Here is a 14,151-nt window from a genome sequence, read left to right on the forward strand (position 1 = left end):
AAACTAGGTTCTGTTTCTTCCATGTCTAAATTCACATCATTAGATGAAATTTGTTGACATTGATATACTTTTTGAATCAAGGGCCTTTTGGCATAAGACAGGATAGGAACAAGAGCTATTTATGCTGACTTAAATTTCAAATGTAGCTGTAAAAATGGGGGTGTGGAGAGGGATACAACTGTCTTTCAAGCTTGTTTGGGTGTATTAACGAGAAGAAATACCTCCAAGATGATGTTGTGGATGGGTAATCACAACTGCAATGCACGGATTTTGTGCTTAACTAATTTCCTTTTAGAAAACCATCTAAGTTTAAAGAGACTCTTGGTCGATGAAATTGAGCTGCTTGGAAATGAAATTTCTACCTAATGAAGCTCTTTGACTTCTCTTGCCTTCTTCTTCTAATACAGTAATGTTGTTTTGCGTTGTTAAAGAATGCCTTCTCAGATTGTTTGATATGATTGAATTGTTAATTGCTCATTGCAGCAGATATCAGCCTCTGAAATATTGGTAAACTAGATACTGAGAGGATTCACTAATTTCTTTTTGGGCCATGAAACTGTCTATTAATTTCTGTTGCAAATATACTTGGATAACTCTTTATTGTTAAACTTGCTCATCATGAAGTACACACTTGATATTTGTTTGTTCAAATTTTCCAGAGAAGGTCTTGGAGAAGCATACGATAGGGACATTGCTTTTGCAAGTGCTCTTGAAACATTTGGAGGCGGTCACAATGATCCCATTTCTGTTGCATTTGGAGGTACTTTTTGTTTATTTTCTGTATGAGTTGTTTTCCAGCTTGGAAATTTTCAGACTTGTATGAATTGGTTTCCTCTTAATGCTCCAAAACTTGTGATTATCAAAATGTAGCTAGGAGTTCAAAAACACTTGGGCCCCATGTGCATGAAATCTGTCGCTATACCTGCTGAATCTCTGCATGTCATTTTCTGACAGATTATGTTGAGAACTTTATCTACTGGTATAAAATTGACAAAAGAAAGTAAAACTTGAAAAAGGCAGCGCCCTTCTCAGCAGAACTTGATATACATGTCCTGAATATCAAGTCATGGGATTTCAGTCAAGTAAATCTAGTCATAATTGTTCAAAATGAAGTGAAGATTAACATACTGCTTTCTTCCAAGCAAGCAGGATGTATTTGTTTTGCCAGCGTATTTGTTTGTTCATCTTTCGGTCTCCTTTTTTTTTTTGGGTCAATCATTCATCTTTTGCAGGTTTTAATGCTGATGGAGTTTAATATTGAATATGTTAGGCCCTGATATGGCTAAGTTTGCAATTGCTCTGAGAGAAATTGGAATGTACAAGGAAGTTCTTCGATCGCAGGTGATAAATCTTCTTTCAATTTTGAAAGAGTTCATTTTGTTCTTTTTGCTCTTTACTAAAAGTAGTTTCATAAGAATCTACTAAAAGTACTTTCAGTTTCCTTGGCTTCCTTTGATCTAATATGCAATTAATATATAGATACATTAACTTCTTCGGCACCATGGCATTTAACCTAGTCTTATATCTGTTTTAATTCCTCTCCTTACTTTCCAATTTTTCAGGTGGAGCACATACTAAATGATAGGCTACTGCACTTTGCTAATGTTGATCTTCAAGATGTCAAGGTACTAGCCATCACTTTGAGTTTAGGCTTTTGCTCTATAAAATGAAGGAGGTGCTCAGAATATAATCCTGTTTGGTCTTCAAGGAATGCATATTTCTCTCTTTGATGTCTCCCCCATAGTTTCTTGTTGTGTCCTTGTTCGCAAGTCACCCTGGTCTCCACGGTCTTAAACACTTTTTCTGGTGTTATAGGTAGGTTAATGTGCTTGCATGTGTTCTCAATAAATAAATGCATATTGAACTGGAATAAAGCAAATGAAATAAGTGGGAGATTAGAATTTCACCTCAGTTATGACTTATTTTATATTCTGAGATTGCACATTAGATGATGCTTAATAATAGGGTCACCTGTTGTTGTTACTCTGTTACTTGTAATACTGTTTATATGTATATATCATTATAACTCTGCACGACTTCCCTCCTACTATTATATATTGAAGGATCTTTTCCATTCTAATCAACACAATCATGTAAATTGCAGGAAGCTCGTAAGCGTTTTGATAAGGCTAATGTTACTTATGACCAGGTATTACATGATTACACCTCAGCAGTTTGCTGATTTTATTTTCTCAAATCAATTTTTTATGAGAAGCTCAGTTGATCTATAAAAATTCCTATTTCATTTACTGTCATTATTGGCAGTGCTGAGAGACCTACTCTCATGTTATGATTAGATTATGACTTCAGTTGCTTAATAGATCCTTTAGCATTTCCATGTCAATCCTTTAGTCCACTGACATGCCAGGCAGCTTGAGGATTAGAGATAATTAGCAGTTTTATAATTTGGGGTACTTAGGAAACTAAGCATCAATCTTCTTAAGTGAGTAGGAAGCTGCAGAGAACTATGAGATCCATTAAAAGTCAAAGAAATCATCCTTACTTTGGTACTTTTCCTTTCAAATATATACACTTCTATATTTAGAGCCATATCTCTCTTAAGAGTATCTCTCTTTCTCCTAGTCACGCACAAAATGGTGAGGGAGCCTATTTTGCACCGCACTGTAGATCTAAAGCTTATATTTAGTGGTTGCTGTGGGGTTTTTTAAGCTCCATTGAACTAAGTATAGGCAGAATTTTACCAACTTAACCCATCAACATACCCAATCATTAGTTGAGAAGATAGAGCACTGGCTTGTTACTCCTAATCTCTTGCTGCTGTACACTATACAGGAACCCCCCTTGTTTTGATTACAAGCTACTAAATATTACAAAATATACAATTGGAATATCTTAACATACCAATAAAGGATGTACAGTGATGAATCACATGCTGATATAGTTGGTACTTTCTTCTTTTATTGTTAACACCCTATTCCTGCCTCAGGTCCGCGAGAAGTATTTGTCATTGAGGAAAAGCACTAAAAATGATGTAGCTGCTGCATTAGAGGAGGTATTGAGCATTAGTTTTTTACATTAAATGATTTATTACCAATTGCTTTCGTTGATCAGATAATTGGTTATGGGTAACCATTATCTGTTAAATTCTAATTTGGTAGAGGGACGTTCCAGGAACTTCATAATTCAAGATCTGTGTTTGAGCAATCACGGTTCAATCTGGTTTGTTTTAAGTTTCTAGTCATTTCTTTTTTCTATAGAACTATCAAGATATGGAATTCTCTAATTTCGAAATTGTCTTACTATAGAACTTTTTGATGAAAGGTCAGGTTGGTGCTCTTTCTACTGTTGAGGCAAAGAAACGATTCGAGTTTTTGGATGCTGTAGGTAGTGCAATGGATGCTCATCTTCGTTATTTCAAACAGGTCCTTTTATGATTAGAAGCTCTTAGTAAATGGAGATACGCTTATAATGCACATGCTGAATCCAAAAAGTGATGTCATGTACAGGGATACGAGCTATTGCATCAGATGGAGCCTTACATAAACCAGGTCCAGTTTTTCTTTTTTTATTATGGACTGATTTCTGATAACGTGTTTTAGCACCTCTTTTATTTGTCCAGTAGTTCATATCCCTGGAAGGAACATACAAGAGCATATAGGAGTAATAGTAAGATGCTTAAGAGGAGGTTGAAGAAAGCAATTACAGAGACTTATATAGAAGCTTACCCTGCCAAAGCATTGGACAAGCTACATTGCCGTAACAGCATTCCTTAGATGCATCAATGGGATCCTCCTAGAATAGGACTGGCATACATGCAAGATGTCGCCTCAATCTTACTTAAATTTCCTTACATTTCCATAATTTACCACAGATGTTGCCCAATGTTTCCCATCTATGTATTAATGTTTTACTTTAAGAAGCTCAAACTTAAAAAGTTTTTATTCAGTTGTTAAATTCTATCCTTGATCCTTCAATAGCTGATATTCTCTAAGGAATTGGTTTTGTTCATGGCGGCTTCATGATTTAGCGACTTGTCGAACTGATTGCAACTATTAATAGCAAACATGAAGTAATGGAGATTGGAGTCAAGCAGCCACTACTACGTACTTCTTGCACATGAAAACTTTATTTGTTCAATCATGAAAATAGTATGCAAAATACATTCTGGACATCCTCATTCTATCAGATATTTAAGCCAACCGCACGATCTGTTGAATATATCTATCAGCTGTTTCCTTGTGGTTGAAGTGGTTTCTGAATGGTTTAAGCTACAGTTTTGATGTTTAATGTCTATATGATAAACTATACATATCTTGTGGAGTTTAGGGAAGCTATTCTGTTACAGGTCTTGGCTTATGCACAGCATGCAAGAGAAAGTTCCAATTATGAGCAGGCAGCTCTAAATGAAAGGATGCAGGAGTACAAAAGGCAGGTTGATCAAGAGAGTAGAAGATCATTCAATGGCTCCATTGGTTCTCCAAGTCATGATATAGTACAACAATTCCCTAGAGGTTCCCACAAAGTCATAGAGGCAGTTATGCAGTCTGCACTGGAAGGGAAGGTACTCAAATTGATATTGATTTCCTTGTAACCAAAGAGAGCTTTCCTTGGTTTCTTTTAGCATTTACTCTTTTCAATATATGTTCCTGATCTCTATGTTTATAGCTAAGTTTTCAATAGTTTAGGTGCAAACCATTAAACAAGGATATCTCTCAAAACGTTCTTCTAATTTAAGAGGTGACTGGAAGAGAAGATTTTTTGTCTTGGATAGCAGAGGAATGTTGTATTACTATCGCAAACAATGGAGCAGGTCATCTGTAAGTAATTTAAACAAAAATTTCATGTCAAAGGCTCCTTCCTTTTGGTTCGTCTCCACTTAATATGTTATTCTCTACTAGTTCCCAGGATCTGGAAGTCACTTTCATGTACATAGAAGTTCTCCCTCAGAACCCAGTTCTGGACTTCTAAGTCGTTGGTTGTCTTCTCATTATCATGGTGGTGTACACGACGAAAAGTCTGTTGCACGTCACACGGTGAACTTACTCACATCAACAATAAAAGTTGATGCAGATCAATCAGATCTGAGATTTTGCTTCAGGATAATTTCACCAGCGAAGAATTACACCTTGCAGGTAAATACTTATTAGCCTGACATGTTTAATAGTTTGAGTAGTGAGAAACTTTTCAGTTGGTGAGGCTGAATGTCTTTTGTAACCCAATTACTTAAAGACTCGTTATCTTGGTCGGTAGCTTAGTAGTTGTTTGGTCATGTAGGCAGAGAGTGCAACAGAGCAAATGGATTGGATTGATAAAATAACTGGAGTTATTGCATCTTTACTGAGTTCCCAGGAACCCGAGAAGGTAAAATCGAACTGCATCAGTGCATTCTAAACGTAGTGTTTGGTTCTCATGAATTATACTAATTCAATCATGTGCCAGCATTTTGCTGCAAGCCCCAGTAGTGAAAGTAGTTCCATCGGAAGTCCAGATTATGATCACGGGACAATTGAAGAACATTCCTCTGATAAGGAATTTGCTTCTAGGAACTTGATACGTTCATCAAAAAGTGCACTGCAGCTACATCATAGTATGAAAATTGATAAGCCAGTTGATACATTAAAAAGGTTACCTGGGAACGATGTGTGCGCTGATTGTGGTGCGCTTGAACCAGACTGGGCTTCCCTGAATCTTGGTGTCCTAATCTGTATAGAGTGTTCTGGTGTTCACCGAAACCTTGGGGTACATATATCAAAGGCAAGTTTTTTTTTTATCTCAAGTTTGCATTTTAACCTTCTCACATTTTCTGTTAATTTTCAATATCTTACAAACACATTTCTAGTGTAAAGGTTCTATCAAGACCTAGTCCTGGTTGTATATGAAAGGAATTTTGACAATAAATAGCTCATGAGAAGAAAAGTGCTGGTTGCTCATTGTAGCTGATTACTTTTAGCGCTAGTAGCAAATGATTTTCTTGGTTGCTAATCCTACATTGTTGTGTACTTCAAGTGCAGGTGAGATCCTTAGCTCTCGATGTGAAGGTCTGGGAACCTTCTGTGATAGCGTTGTTCCAGGCCTTGGGGAACGTCTTTGTGAATTCAATATGGGAGGGGCTGTTGAATGCAAGAAAAACTTTTCAGGCTGATGAAATACCAAGGCGGTAAGTGTTGCAGAGTTTTCTGCAGTTGATTATCTTGTTTTAAAGGCTTAATGTTAAATATATATATCTTTGATGCAGGTTCTTTGAGTCTGATAAACACAAACAGTTTTTCAGTAAACCCAGTCATGATGATCATATCTCAGTTAAGGAGAAGTTCATTCATGCAAAGGTACTAACTCTTCTTCTTTTTTTATCTCTATCAGCTCAGTTGGATTATTTACTCAAATGTTCATATCTTAATTGGAAACTATACAAGTATTGTTGAATTTATTGTTGTTCGCAAACTAAGGAAGTCAATTTTACTTTAAAAAGTCACATTAAAGACAATCTCTTAGATATTGACTTTACGGTGATTTGTTAAAATGGACTCTTTTTTTTCTTTTAGTTTGATGTGCAATTTAAGGGCAAAGTTTTGGCTATCATGGAATCAGACGAATCACAGATCTTTTCAAGGCATTCAGAAACCTCGGTAGACTATAATCGCTAGGTTTTGTATACTTGTTTTCTTGGAGTATCTATAAACATGCATGGAGATGACTGCTGCGCCAATGTGACAGTTCAAAAAATAAAAAAAAAATAAGAGCTATAAACATGCATGGACACTCAGATGAGTTTTTGTCTGATTTTGAATTGTTATCTGCACTTTCTGTACAGGGGAATACTGTTTTACTAATACGATGTTTGCTTTTTTTTTTTTATCTGGGAAAAAGAAAAAATTAACAGCGTGTTTTCCTTTTGCAGTATGCAGAAAAACGTTTTGTTCAGAAAGTTAACGACAGTAAGCATCTTCTTTCAGTTGCCGAACAATTGTGGGAAAGTGTTCGCATGAATGATAAGAAATCAGCATACCGCCTCATTGTCATATGTGAAGTGGATGTAAACGCCATCCTTAGGCAAGCCTCACTTACTACACCATTAAGTCTAGCCAAGCCAATGAGATTGCAGGATCATGCAAATGCTCATCAGAACTTTGACAATATGGATGGTGGTTCTGTACTATCTGCAAATGCAGAAAGCATTAGTCATAGTCAGTTCATTAATTATCTTCTTGATGGCTGTTCCTTGCTTCACCTGGCCTGCCAAATTGCTGATGTCAGTATGGTAGAGTTGCTCCTACAACATGGTGCAAATATAAATTCTTGTGATTCAAGGGGTCAGGCACCATTGCATCATGCTATAATAAGAGGAAGAATTGCAATTGTCAAGCTTCTGCTTACTAGTTAATTCTTGCATCTGACTAGATTTCTATTATGTTCTTTTCTTTTTCCAATCAACAGATCCTATGCTTCTTTGTTTTCATTGTGGAGAATCCTCATCTTTTTTTTTTTTTTTTCGGGGTCCATGTTCAGTTTATCCTCAGTTTCCAAGTGTGATTTTTGTTTATCAGTATAAGAAGGAACTTCAACTTCCTGAAGTTGTTTTGTGCATTGTCTAAACACCTAGTTCAAGTCCTTCATTGATACAATGCATGACTAAGTCAGCTGTTAGTAATTAATTCATATACTAGAAGACTTTTATTTCCAAATCTAAACATCTAGTAGGGAGTGTGCGTTCGAAAGTTTTTAACTGCTGCTCATGTGACCCCTTGGATGGCAGGGGAGCTGACCCGCAAGCTCCAGATAAGGAAGGTAAAACACCTTTACAGCTTGTTAAAGAATCTGACCTCGATGATGTTGAGATAATTGCTGTCTTGAAAAATGCTAGCAGATAGCCTTGGATCCATGAATCAGAGGTAGAAATGAAAACTTTCGAATGTACTAAATCGGTGCGCTCTTCTACCCTGGGATCTGAGGTAATTTGAATATGGCTAGTCAGGTTCTTACCAGTTAAACCATGCAAGGGAGTTACCTCACTTTCGTCTCCCACTGGGTGCATGCCTTTTTCTGAAAGACACAATGTGGTACCAAAAACAGTGTAAAGATGCACAATACTCGTGTTTGTGTGCCATCTTTTCTGGTTTCTTTTCTTTTGAGATTGGCTAGGATGAATATGCTGTGGCTGTATATAACTTTTTAAGTAATTTCAGGATGACTCTGTGACCATGGGACTCCTATTGTACTTGAGTAGTCCCCAGAAATGTGCTGTTAGGAGGACGCTTAGGATGGATAATAGTTGTATGATTTGCATTGAATCTTGAAAAATTTTGATTTCTGTCCTTTTGAAATTGCTTCCACCGTTTCTTTGTCATTTTTCCTTTTGAATTTGCTTCCACGCTTAGGATGGATAATAGTTGTTTTTCCTGTTTTGATTTACAATCAAAGAGCGATAAAAGTAGTCCCTTCATTATACCTTGGTTGGTCCTCCTCATTCAATCCATGGTAACGCCAAATCTGCTTGTATCCTTCGGCAGAAAGCAATATTAATTTTTATTTTATACTCAGTTTCCGAGTGTAATTGGGATTTTATCACGTTAAAAAATTATGAGGTTTTAGCCTCATGGAATAATTAGAAGGATTTTGTGGCAACAAATAATAACGTTAAACAAAAATCATTATGAGCATAAAATGAAGAAGTAAAACTATATGGTATCTGCACAAGCCTTATATTTTCCAACTCGAACTGCCAATTCCCTTTTTACTTGGATTCCCACTTCTCTCAATCATCCATCCAGCTACTAATTAGACTAAACAACAATACATAACATTCAGTAATCAAAGTGGAAATCTTTTACTCTTTCCCGATTTTCATAATTTTGTTTTGTCAAATACACTAATTATCAGTGTAGAACAAAGCAAGTCATCAGCGAATGCAGAAAATCAGACACATTGATCCACCAAGTCCCATTTGTTTGTCCACCTAAATTTGGTGTCAGGCACGAAAACCAATTCCACAAATTTATCGCATAACATCTTCTTCATCAGTGTGACTCGAGCCAGTGATCACCAGAAGCTTTTTGGTGACTAAACATTAACAGTGGTCCTCATTGAAACAGAAAAAGACAGCAGAGGATTGCCAGTTCATGAGAATGAACTGCATGTTGATACAGCTTGATTTTTGGTACAATTCACTTGGAGAAAAGTGGGAGTGTGTAGCTCAAAATGCTCCAGGGAGCATGGAGTCCGAAGTTTCCCTAATCACTCTGCGCTATGAGCAAAGTGTTTCTTCAAACTTTTGCTGGTCTGCCTCGTGTTTTTACCAGTGCCTGCTGAGTGGAGAGACAAAACGTAAAGCAGCAATTTGCAAAGCAATATAATAACTCACTCGTGCTAAAATACAATACAAGAAACAAAAGAATCATCAACAGTAAAACACAGCGCTCCAATCTGGCATACCAAATTGCAGTTCATGATTCCCCTAAAATCGTTGTAAGATGTGCAACCTTGTCCATCAGATGTCCTTAAGCTAGCAAGGATCGAAAACCCTGCTCAAGAGGTGGACAGAAGTAAACAATCCAGGAATAAGTAGCTCAACAAAAGTAGTACATAAACATATATATACATATAACGTGCAGCTCAATACCCCGCAATACTTCAGAAGATTAGAAATTATTCTGATCAGATAATCATTGATAATTAGCATTGTCAACATAAGATGCCATGTGCACATCAAAAGCTATTTGCATTAGAAACATCAGGAAAAAACACAGATAAAATGAAACAACGCAAGGATAGATGAATAACTTAGGCTGAATATCTAGGGACATACTAGAGCCAACAAATCCTATTACATTAAAAACATAGAAGGCATAATTATTACCTTTTAAGCTCAAAACCCTTTGCTTCTTTTACCACCTGCTATTGCTAAAGGTAGTACCATGGAGCACATCACCTGCAAAATGAACTCAAATCAGTTTGTTAAGCATGGGATTTTACTCCTCCGTTAAGTAACTGAAGCCATGACCTAAAGTAGCATCTATGCTTTTGCTGAGGGCCAAGAGTCCCCTAGCATACTTAGGGTTATGTGTTCAGGTGTGTGCACATACATGCCTCTGTGTGACAGCATCTCATAAAGAACCGCACCAACCCCAACACCCCCTCCTCCCCCCCCCAAACACCCATTTTTCTGTCCCCAATAGCCGAAAAGAAGGAAATAAGAAAACAGGAGGCAATTTCGTATTCCTGCCATGGAAGTAAAGATCCCAACTACAATCATGAAACTGGTTTCAACAAAAACATGCAACCCTTTCAAGTTCTACAAAAAACGAAACATAATCACATTGTAAATAAAAGAACAAGCGGACCATCTGTGCATTTTAATTGAAAGTAAAAGTCCCACCCACCCATTAAAAAAAGAGGAAAACAAAGCCATATGTATATGTATGTATATGTGTATGTATATATAACAGTAAAAAGGGAAAGGAGGAATGTGATAACAACTGAGATGAATGATGAAGTGTAGAATTTTGTATTTTCACCTTTCACAGATGTATCTTTTGATTGCAGCTGAAAACTTTCACGCAACTTAATTGCAGCAAAAACTGAGGCTGCTCACCGCACTTAATAGATCCGTCTCCTTATACAGTATCCCAAAAATCAGTCGAACAGCCAGCATAACCAAGAACGCAAAAGTCATAACTACCATCGCCTCAAACTCTGCTTAAACCTGACAAGCAACTTCTAGGGCTGCTTGCTTTGAGAGATTGCTAACACTCTCAGAATTTGCACTTATTTGGTATAGATCAATGAACTCGTTTAAAGCTGTGGATTTAGGAATCCAGCCATACCCTTTCATAATTTCTAATATTTTATCTAGTCTTCCGGAATATCCTGCCTTATTCAATCCATGGATCAAAGTACTGCACATTGCAAGACAAGGATTATATCCTTGGTTTCCAATCCTATCAAGTAATTCCATTACTCTAGAAATTTCACCATTTCCAGACAAGGTCTCAACTAGCGTTTCATTTGTCAATCCATCCAGCAATCCCTTGTCCAATGCTAGATCCCAAAGTTTAAAACCTTTTTCCAAATGCCCTTCTTTGAAATACGCACCTATCATCATGCTGTAAATCAGTTCATCAGGCTCAATGCCCCTCTCAACCAAATTTTCAAAAGCTGAAAACATTTTTGACCGATTCCCAACTTTGTTGTAACCATGTAAGAGAGACATGTAAGTGAAATTTGTTGGCTTCAGATTCCTGTTCTGCATGTCTATGAAAAGTTCCTCTGCTTCTTTGATCATCCCAGCCTTGCAATGGTAGTCAATCAAAATTGTGAAGGTTATATGATTTGGTGTGATATTCTTATCAGTCATTTCATTCACCAAGTCAATTGCTTTAGTCAATTTTCCCCACTTGCAAAGCCCATCAATCAAAGTATTAAAAGTCACAATAGATGCAATGCCTTTCTGTATCATTTCATGGAACAGTAACAATGCTTTCTCTGTTTCCCCTTCCTTGCAGCACCCATTGGCAAGGGCATTGTAGACAAAAGAATCTGGTTGGAGCCCCCTTGCTGGCATTTCATTGAATAAGTTAAATGCCTCGCATAGGTTTCCTGATTTGCAGTATCCGTCAATTATTGTAGCATAAGTTACACAATTGGGCATCAAACCCTTGCCAGAGATCCCATCAAACAGTTCCCTAGATTTCTCAATGTCACCTGACTTGCATAGGCCACCTATTAATGCATTGTAAGTGACAATATTTGGAAAAATACCCTTCTGGAACATTTCATCATGAAGCAAAAAGGCTTTTTCCATATTTCCTTGCTTACAAAAGCCTGAGATGAGGGAGGTGTAAGTGTAAACATCAGGATGTAAACCTGCATCATACAGGTCAGACAAAACTTGCATGGCTTCTGTTAATTTTCCATTTTTCGAGAGGCCATTGATAAGAACACTATACAGTTGCAAATCTGGGAGTAATCCCTGTCCTAGCATAGAGTTGAATGTTGAAAAGGCTTGCTTAATTTCCTCTTTGCAGAAGCCATTTATCATGCATGTATAAACAACAAGATTTGGTGCAATACCAAGATCAAGCATCTCTTTAAAATACCTTTCTGCTACTTCCATTTGCCCTGCCTCACTATATCCTGAGACGAAAGCCCCATATGTATATGCATTTGGCTTTAGTCCACACTTTCCCATTTCAATTAGACATGTTTTTGCTTCTTCCATTCTTCTGGCTTTGCAAAGGCCAATTATAACAGAATTATAGCAATATAGATCAGGCAAAACACCTTTCTGCAACATTTCCTTCAAGACATTGGTTGCATCTTCAAACTTACCATTCTGTACATAGCTTTTTATCATGTTTGAATAGATGATGGCATTTGGTTTGACACCACAACTGACCATTTTGTCTAGGACAAGTTTTGCACGGTAGTAATCCCCAGAACGACATAACCCATTTATTATGACACCAAAAGTATATACAGAAAGTTCCATGTTTCTCTCCTTCATCTCAGCAAGAACCTCAGAAGCCTTATCCAGACTTCCCTTTTGAATATACGCTTCAATTAGATAATTAAAAGTCTGAGTTTCAGGTGCTATGCCCATTGTAGTCATCTCATTCATGAATTCCACTGCCTTTTCCATCTGACCAACTTTACACAGCCCATTTATTATAGTATTGTAAGCCACAATGTTTAACTTGATTCCCTTTGCAACCATTGCATCCTTAATTCTAAATGCACCTTCCATGTTACCCTCTTTCATGAAGCCATCAATCAATGCAGTATAGGCAATTTGGTCAGGCCTGAGACCCATGTCATTCATCTCTTCCAAAATTGATTTAGCTTCCACTGACCTCTTCTGCTTGCAGAACCCATCTATAAGTATCGAACACGTGTAACTATCTGGAATCAACCCCTTATCATCCATTGACCTCTTCAGTTGAAGAGCTTCATCCACAGCCCCCTTTCCACACAACCCTCTTATAACAACGTTATAGGTAACCAAATTCGGAGTACACCCATTTTCTTCCATCACGCGTAGGATCCTTTTCGCCTCCCCAACATTCCCAAGCTTACAGTAAGCATGGATCACACTTGTGTACGTATAAACATCAAGAGGAACCCCGCTCTCTACCACGCCCTCATACACCTTCCAAAACAACTCCATTCTATTACTCTTCATCAAATCCTTCAACAATGAATTACAACACAACAAATTCGGCATAAATTTACCATCTTTAGCTCCCAAAAACACAGAAAAAGCCTCGTTCAAAAAACCCTTTGTCCTATAAGCATCAATTAACAACTCAAACACAACAGACCTTGATTTCAACCTATCACATTCCTTACAACATTCCAGCAATGAGCTCAAAATATCTAAAACCGGAATCCGGGTCTCGATCATTTTACTCAATAACCCATTGGCAAGTGAGAATAAATTGGAGTTACATAGAATCAAATTGAGAATTGAAAAAGAATCGAGATTTTGAGGAGTACCCATTTGCTGGTTTGACCAGTTGAAGAAGTCCAAAAGGCGTTTGGGATGAATATCCAGTTGGTTTCTTTGAAGAACTGATTGAACCACATCTGGGTTCAGCTTTTCTTGAGGGACAGTGGAGGATTCTAAGAGGAATTGCCAGTTGTTGTGCATCAAAATCTTGCTGATTTCTTCAGCCGTGGATTCATTTCCTCTGGAGGTGTGGAAGAAATACACCGATGTCCGGAGAACATTAAACTTTATTGCTTTCTTCAAAACCAGGTGCTTTTGGTACCGAAATGCATAGGCTTTGCGAGAAGCTGATAACATCATTCTTTCTTTTTTTTTCTTTTTGCCAATACAAAATGGCTCTAAATTTCTTTTACAAATATGATATTACCTCCTACCCTAGAGCTTCTTCATTTTAATTTCTTCTAAAATCTCCGTCTGAAGCTATGCTCTGTTCTGGTCTACTAGTTTTCGAGACATTCAACCATTCAAGTTTGGGGTTTGACAAAAAAAGAAAAACCATTCCAGTTTGGGACATCGGGTGGGTATGGAAAATCGGTTGGAATTCACCTGTAAACCCTTTTCTTTTTCACTTGGTTAAAGGTGGAGAGTTAAGCCCAGTTTGTTGTACTAATGAATTTGTAACAGGCCCATTGGCCCTGGATCAGTTTAGAATAAACTCATATCAAGAATATAAGTTGACTCAATTAGCA

The 14,151-nt window shown here is 37.3% G+C and overlaps 2 protein-coding genes across 3 annotated transcripts; one reads left to right on the top strand and one right to left on the bottom strand.

Moving 5' to 3' along the window:
- The first annotated feature begins 618 nt into the window (after window positions 1–618).
- On the top strand, window positions 619–8,282 carry LOC113767949 (ADP-ribosylation factor GTPase-activating protein AGD3-like). The gene is made up of 17 exons (XM_027312155.1): window positions 619–760; window positions 1,271–1,341; window positions 1,563–1,625; window positions 2,105–2,149; window positions 2,948–3,013; window positions 3,133–3,180; window positions 3,288–3,383; window positions 3,468–3,509; window positions 4,307–4,522; window positions 4,647–4,778; window positions 4,860–5,093; window positions 5,236–5,322; window positions 5,401–5,715; window positions 5,973–6,118; window positions 6,197–6,287; window positions 6,860–7,338; window positions 7,715–8,282. Exons 1-17 carry the CDS (start codon window positions 619–621, stop codon window positions 7,827–7,829), a joined length of 2,388 nt encoding a protein of 795 aa, XP_027167956.1. The 3' UTR covers window positions 7,830–8,282.
- Window positions 8,283–8,756: 474 nt separating this feature from the next.
- On the bottom strand, window positions 8,757–13,780 carry LOC113767478 (pentatricopeptide repeat-containing protein At5g61990, mitochondrial-like). 2 transcript variants are annotated; one of them, XM_027311587.1, is made up of 4 exons: window positions 10,473–13,780; window positions 9,815–9,886; window positions 9,391–9,479; window positions 8,757–9,260 (listed from the first exon to the last, which is right to left on the bottom strand). In XM_027311587.1, the coding sequence occupies exon 1, from the start codon at window positions 13,760–13,762 to the stop codon at window positions 10,655–10,657; it is 3,108 nt and encodes a 1,035-aa protein (XP_027167388.1). In that variant the 5' UTR covers window positions 13,763–13,780; the 3' UTR covers window positions 8,757–9,260; window positions 9,391–9,479; window positions 9,815–9,886; window positions 10,473–10,654. The 2 variants fall into 2 exon arrangements, with proteins under 2 accessions (XP_027167388.1, XP_027167389.1); XM_027311588.1 differs by having other exon boundaries at window positions 8,757–9,263.
- Between the last annotated feature and the right edge of the window lie 371 nt (window positions 13,781–14,151).

The sequence above is a fragment of the Coffea eugenioides genome, chromosome 4 (genome assembly GCF_003713205.1).
Source record: "Coffea eugenioides isolate CCC68of chromosome 4, Ceug_1.0, whole genome shotgun sequence".
Lineage (NCBI taxonomy): Eukaryota > Viridiplantae > Streptophyta > Magnoliopsida > Gentianales > Rubiaceae > Coffea > Coffea eugenioides.

Coding starts and splice junctions, on each gene's coding strand:
- LOC113767949 (XM_027312155.1), top strand. CDS start 619: ATGAAGTACACACTTGATATTTGTTTGTTCAAATTTTCCAGAGAAGGT. Junction 1,342..1,562: donor AGGAAGTTCTTCGATCGCAG/GTGATAAATCTT, acceptor CCAATTTTTCAG/GTGGAGCACATACTAAATGA. Junction 1,626..2,104: donor TTGATCTTCAAGATGTCAAG/GTACTAGCCATC, acceptor TGTAAATTGCAG/GAAGCTCGTAAGCGTTTTGA.
- LOC113767478 (XM_027311587.1), bottom strand. CDS start 13,762: ATGATGTTATCAGCTTCTCGCAAAGCCTATGCATTTCGGTACCAAAAG.